The sequence below is a fragment of the Trachemys scripta genome, chromosome 16 (genome assembly GCF_013100865.1).
Source record: "Trachemys scripta elegans isolate TJP31775 chromosome 16, CAS_Tse_1.0, whole genome shotgun sequence".
NCBI lineage: Eukaryota > Metazoa > Chordata > Testudines > Emydidae > Trachemys > Trachemys scripta.
Window position 1 is genome coordinate 1,734,263 of NC_048313.1, and position 5,761 is coordinate 1,740,023.

At 69.0% G+C, this 5,761-nt stretch overlaps 1 protein-coding gene across 4 annotated transcripts in view; it reads right to left on the minus strand.

The window, feature by feature from the left end:
• Positions 1–617: 617 nt before the first annotated feature.
• The window catches only part of RTN2 (reticulon 2), a 33,367-nt gene continuing 28,223 nt past the window's right edge, over positions 618–5,761 (minus strand). For all 4 annotated transcript variants that reach the window (XM_034793095.1, XM_034793096.1, XM_034793094.1 and 1 more), the window contains 5 exons: positions 5,207–5,345; positions 3,321–3,390; positions 3,112–3,158; positions 2,264–2,322; positions 618–1,368 (listed from right to left, as the gene is read on the minus strand). In XM_034793095.1, the coding sequence (XP_034648986.1) occupies positions 1,326–1,368; positions 2,264–2,322; positions 3,112–3,158; positions 3,321–3,390; positions 5,207–5,345 (358 nt within the window). In that variant the 3' untranslated portion in view covers positions 618–1,325. The remainder of the gene's footprint in view (positions 1,369–2,263; positions 2,323–3,111; positions 3,159–3,320; positions 3,391–5,206; positions 5,346–5,761) is intronic.

The window sequence follows — 5,761 nt, forward strand, 5'->3', positions numbered from 1 at the left end:
TGGGGGGACAGGGCCTTACTCAGGAGTAAGGACTGTGCAGGGCCGGGGGCGGGGAGCTCCTAGACGCCACGTTCCCAGCTTAGGGTGCCAGCTGCCGCGGGGTTGGTGATGCCAAGTGCAGGGGGCACTTGAGATACAAACCATGGTGTAACCCGTGGGCCATGACCCGGCCCTGCTGGTCCTGCTGGCCCCCACCCCCCGTCCCGCCGGTTCCCGTCTCCCCTCGCTCTGCCCTGCTGGCCCCATGCCCTGGCCAGGGGGGCAGTTTCTCATTTCCTGCTGCTGGTGCCAGGGGTACCCAGCTCTGTGCTGGGTAAAGGGATCACATCTAGGGGGGCACCGCAGGGCCAGCCACTGCCCAGACAGTGGGGGATGGGCTCCACGCAGCTCCCCCGTCTTGCTCCTGCACCGGCACCCCCCTGCCCTGCCACGCCTGCTCCGGGGCAGGGTGGGCAGCGATTACGGAGCGTGGGGGGGGGGCTAGGAGCCTAGCATTGGCCCCTGCTGTGACCCCGTCCACCTATTCTCCCAGCCTCAGGAGCTCCCCCTGCTGGTGTCTGGGTCTTTCCCGCCCCCAGCTCCCAGCCGTGGCCGCAGTGAAGGACCCTGCCCGGCGGTTTTTTCCACCAGCGTTTTTATTAAAGTGTAAATCTGAGTGGAGCTTTGCGGGCACCAGGGCGGCGCCTGCCCCACGGCGCCAGGGGGTGGCCCCAGGCCCAGTCCAAGAAGGGACCACCGGACTAAAAACAGTGGGGGGGGGGCGGGAGGGGCTCGGACACAACAGGCTGCCAGCCCTTGGGCTCCCAACCAATCACAGACCCTGAATTCACTTGGGTCCGAGCCCCCCGGGAAATCAGACCCCTCCAGCCCTGAGGAGCCGGGGCCTGCCCCTTCCCCACCCCCACCCCACAGGGCCAGGCCCTGCCGGGTTCACGCTGGGGCTGCGGCTCGGAGGCAGGAGGCAGGCAGGGCCCAGCAGGCCGTGCGGCTCGGCCCACAGCGGAGGGTGGCATGCAGGGGCCTCTTGTTGTGCTACAGCCCAGGGTGGTGGCCGAATCGCGGGGGCCCCTCTCAGTCACCCCCACACCCCCGTAGCCCTGAATGGCCAGGGAGCTGCTTCCTGTCCCGGCCCCACAACACGCAGGGCCGGGGGGGCAGCGCAGGGGCTGAAGTGTAGGCGGGTTCCTGACCAGGAGAGGGGCCGCGGCCCCTTTCCCTGGGGTGGGGGGTGTCACCAGCGGGGGTGGGGGTGGTTCTGGGGCGAGGGGGGCAGCGGGGTGGGGGGACAGGGGCGTCGTTGCTGTGAGTCGGGCCGGGGCGGTCGCTCATTCTGGCTTCGCTTTGGCACTTGGGAGCTTGGCCTGAATCCTAAAGGGGAGAAAGAGAAACATCACCACGGTGGTTTAATCCCCCCGGTCCAGGCTGGAGCCCCTCCCCCTCCTCCTCGGCACCCACGTGTGGCAGGGCGGGCACAGGGCGGGTTACCCATGCTCCAGCCCTATGTCCCCAGGTCTGACCCCCGGCACTCAGCCCCCAGGGCCAGCCCTAGAGGGGAGCACGCTCACACCCCGCAGGACGCCTGGGCTGGGCAGGGCTGGACGGGCAAAGGAGTCACTGGAGGGCCTTCAACCCAGCACCCCCGCAGGGAAATACTGTGGGGACACCATGCTGCAGGAACTCGCCCCTGGCCTCCAGGGCTGACCCCAATACCCCAGAACGGTGGTAAGGGCGCTGTGCTGCAGCTGTGGGGCAGGGAGCTCGGCAGGGGGCGCTGTGCTGCAGCCATGGGGCGGGGAGCTCGGCAGGGGGTGCCACACTACGGGGACTGGGGGCTCGGCGGGGGGCGCCACGCCGACGGGTGGGGGGCAGGAGGCTCAGCAGGGGGCGCCGTGCCAACGGGAGGGGGAGATCAGGGGGGTGCCACGCCGACAGGAGGGGGGCGGGGGGCTCGGCAGGGGGCGCCGTGCTGACGGGAGGGGGGATCGTGTGGGGGGGCCACGCTGATGGGAGGCAGGCGGGGGGCTGGGTGGGGGGCTCGGCAGGGGGTGCCGTGCTGACGGGCAGGGGACAGGAGGTTCGGGGGGGCACTGCACCAACGGGAGGGGGGCGGGGGGCTTGGCAGGGGGTGCCACGCTGCAGGGCATGTCATCTCTGGGCTGCGTTGTGGGGTCACTATGGCTGCCTGGGAGACGATGAGCTGTGGCAGAGCCGGGCGCTCGTCCCCTCCCCCCATGCAGACACGAGGGGTGCGGGGGGCCCTTACTTGGCTCTGAGGTTACTCAGCTGGTTCCTCACCAGCCCCACGTACTGGTCGATCTGTGCCTGGAACAGATGAAGTGAGAGGTAAACGGGGGGTGGTGTGTGTCTGGGCAACCACCCCCACCAGAGACCATCGCGCAGCTACAGGGCCCCCGGAGAGCCGGAAATCGCTGCCTGGGGTCCCCCCCCCAACGCCTCCGGGGATCCCTGAACAAAAGTGAGAGCTCCAGGGAATGTGGGGTTGGTCCTGCTTCGAGCAGGGGTTGGACTAGAACCTCCTGGGGCCTCTTCCAACCCGCATCTTCTATGATTCCATGAATGGGACATGGGGCCTTTCCCCTTTAGGGGGCGCCATCTCCCATCCAGCCCCAGGGCGGGGACTGGCTGGCTCAGGGAGTGGGGAGTGGGACATGGGGCCTTTCCCCTCTAGGGGGCGCTGGATCCCAGCCAACCCCAGGGCGGGGGACTCCCTAGCTCACGGGGGCAGGGAATGGGACATGGGGCCTTTCCCCTCTAGGGGGCGCTGAATCCTAGCCAGCCCCAGGGTGGGGGACTCCCTAGCTCAGGGGGGCAGGGAATGGGACATGGGGCCTTTCCCCTCTAGGGGGCGCTGGATCCCAGCCAACCCCAGGGCGGGGGACTCCCTAGCTCAGGGGGGCAGGGAATGGGACATGGGGCCGTTCCCCTCTAGGGGGCGCCATCTTTCTCTCTCTCCTGCCCTGGGGCGGGTGCAGAGCCAGACAGCTCCTGGGGGTGCAGAGCCACCAGCAGCAGCCCGTGAGCTCGGGTGCGCTGGCCCCGCTAGCCCATCCCAATGGCACACGTGGCCCTGAGCCACCCCCGGCCACTCACCTGGTGCTGCCGGTAGAGCAGGGGGAAAGTAAATGCACTTATCACACCTGGGGGCAGAAAGGGGCAGGTCAGACACACACACACCCCACCGCTCCCAGCGCCCCCTGCTGCGGGAAGCCCCCACAGCCAGCGCTACCCCCTTGCTGCCTACACGCTGGTCCAGCCCCGCACCCCCCCCCCGACCCTCCTTCACCCCCGTCCAGCCTTACCCAGGATGAGCAGCGTCAGCCCGTTGAACACGGCTCCCACGTAGGTGAGGATGTAGAACAGGAAGGCAAACTACAAGCAGGAGAGAGCGCGGTGAGAGCGAGGCGGGCCTCCTTCCCCCCGCCCGCCCAGGGGCTGCAGCCGGCCCCAGCCCCCCAAGGGGCAGCAGCCCCACATGCGGGGAGGGAGCCCGGCTGGTTCTACTCAGCAGAGACTCACGCGGGTCCCTGCTCCCAGCCTCCAGCCTCCAGGGAAGCTGGCAGTTGCATGGCAGGGCCATGGAGTGGGAGCAGTTCCCTGCCAGCCTTGTGGGTTCTTGGCCATGGCTCTGAGATCCACAGAGACCAGCCATGGGGCCGGCGTCCTGCTGCCCATTGGCTGAGAACCGTGGACAATGGGAGCTGGGGGGGCGGTGGTACCTGCGGGCGAGAGCAGCGCGCAGAGTCTCCTGGCCCCCCTGCCTAGAAGCCGCACTCCAAATCCCTCGGCCCCACCCCCAGAAACACCCCCCCAAACCCCTCATCCCCAGCCCCACCCCAGAGCCCGCACCCAGAGCCGAGAGCCCTCACCCCCTCCCAACCCCAACTCCCAGCCCCAGCCCGGAGCCCCCTACTATGCACCCCAAACCCCTCTTTCCCGGCCCCACCTCAAAGGCTGCACCCCTAGCCCCCTGCCCCAGCCCAGTGAAAGTGAGAGTGAGAGTGAGAGATGGGGGGGGGGGCATGGAGTGGGCAGGGGGTGTGGCCTCAGAGAAAGGGTGGGGCCTCGAGGCAGGGGGCAGGGCAAGGGTGTTCGATTTTTGTGAGATTAGAAAGTTAGCAACCCGAAATCCAACTCTCAGAGTCCCAGGCACCAGGTGCTGCCGGCGCATGAGGGTCTCTGCCTGACAGCAGGGGCAGGGGAGGGCTGTGCGCGGACAGGCCAGCGCTGGGATCGGGGACCAGCAGGGTCAGAGCCGGGGGGGGAGTGGGGAACGACCGGCCTCAGCTGGCTCTGCACTGAGCCTGAGTGCCGGGGCGGGAGCACCCCCAGCACCTTCCGGCTCAGGCAGGGGCGTGGGGAGGGCAGCTGGAGGCCTGATCCCTGCGGGCGAAGCCGTGGGGTCCAGTTCTGGTGCTTCAGGGCCAGCTGTGAGTGTGTGGCCCCCTGGGGCTCGGGCGGTGCCTGCGTCTTCCCAGTGCGCTGGCCTGGCGCCCGCCCTGCACCAGCCCCAGCCACGTGGCCTGGCCATCACCTGGCCGCCTCCTCACCAGCCCCACCCACCTGGCATGGCCATCACCTGGCCACCTCCCCACCGGCCCCACCCACCTGGCATGGACATCACCTGGCCGCCTCCCCACCGGCCCCACCCACCTGGCGTGGCCATCACCTGGCCGCCTCCCCACCGGCCCCACCCACCTGGCATGGCCATCACCTGGCCACCTCCCTACTGGCCACACGGCCTGGGCATTGCTGGGCCATGACCCCAGCCTCAGGCTCTGGCTCCCCCTGCACCCCCAAAACTCTGCAGAGTGGGCATCCCCCTCCAGCAGGCATGGGGGGCCCTTCGCCCGCTCCCCAGAACCCCCTGCTAATCACTGCCCCCCACCCCCATGGAAAGGAGTCCCCACATTGCTGACTATCCCCCCAGTTCCTGCTCCCTCCTGCCAGACCCAGGGGTAGGTACCACCCCCGCCCTCCCATGACTCCCTAACAGCCAAGGGGAGCATATCATGGGGGGCGAGAACCCTCCCCTGCTGTGCCCCTGTCCCCATGCGGGGGGGTAAACAGAGATCAACACTTCTCCCGCCCCCACTCCAGGATGCTCACAGGGGGCCCAAGGCCCCCTACACCAGCAGGGACAGGGAGCTGGGGTGACCCTTTGGGGGGAGGAAGGGGCAGCACCCACCTTGATCGAGTCCACCAGATCCTCCACCAGGAAGAGGCGGCGCAGGGTGTGGGCGGCCGCCAGGATGTCCCGGCTGAGCCGCGTGGCGAGGCGCTCCAGCTGCTCCTGGGACAGCGGCAAGTCGGCGTCCAGCTGAGCCCTGAGCACATGGGGGGGGGCGGGTTAGCGAGTGGGGGGGACCCCAGCCCAGCACCCACCCCACACCCCACAGCACCCCCTGGGAGAGGCCAAGGATGGTGTAGCTGGGAGCTCCCCACACAGCCAGCGCCCCACCATGCTCCCCACAGCACCCCCTGCAGGGAGAGGCTGGGACTGGCATAGCCGGGAGCTGCTCCCACCCCGCTCCCCACGGCGCCCCCTGCAGGGAGAGCCTGGGACTGGCATAGCTGGGGGCTCCCCACGCAGCCAGCGCCCTGCCCTGGTCCCCACAGTGCCCCCTTCTGGCGGAGTCGGGTGGCTGCTGAGGGAGGAATTCACTGCAAGGGGGAGGGGGTACTCCTGGGGAGGAGGTGTTGGGGGTACTCATTGAAGTGGGAGTCGGGGGGGGGGGGGTAG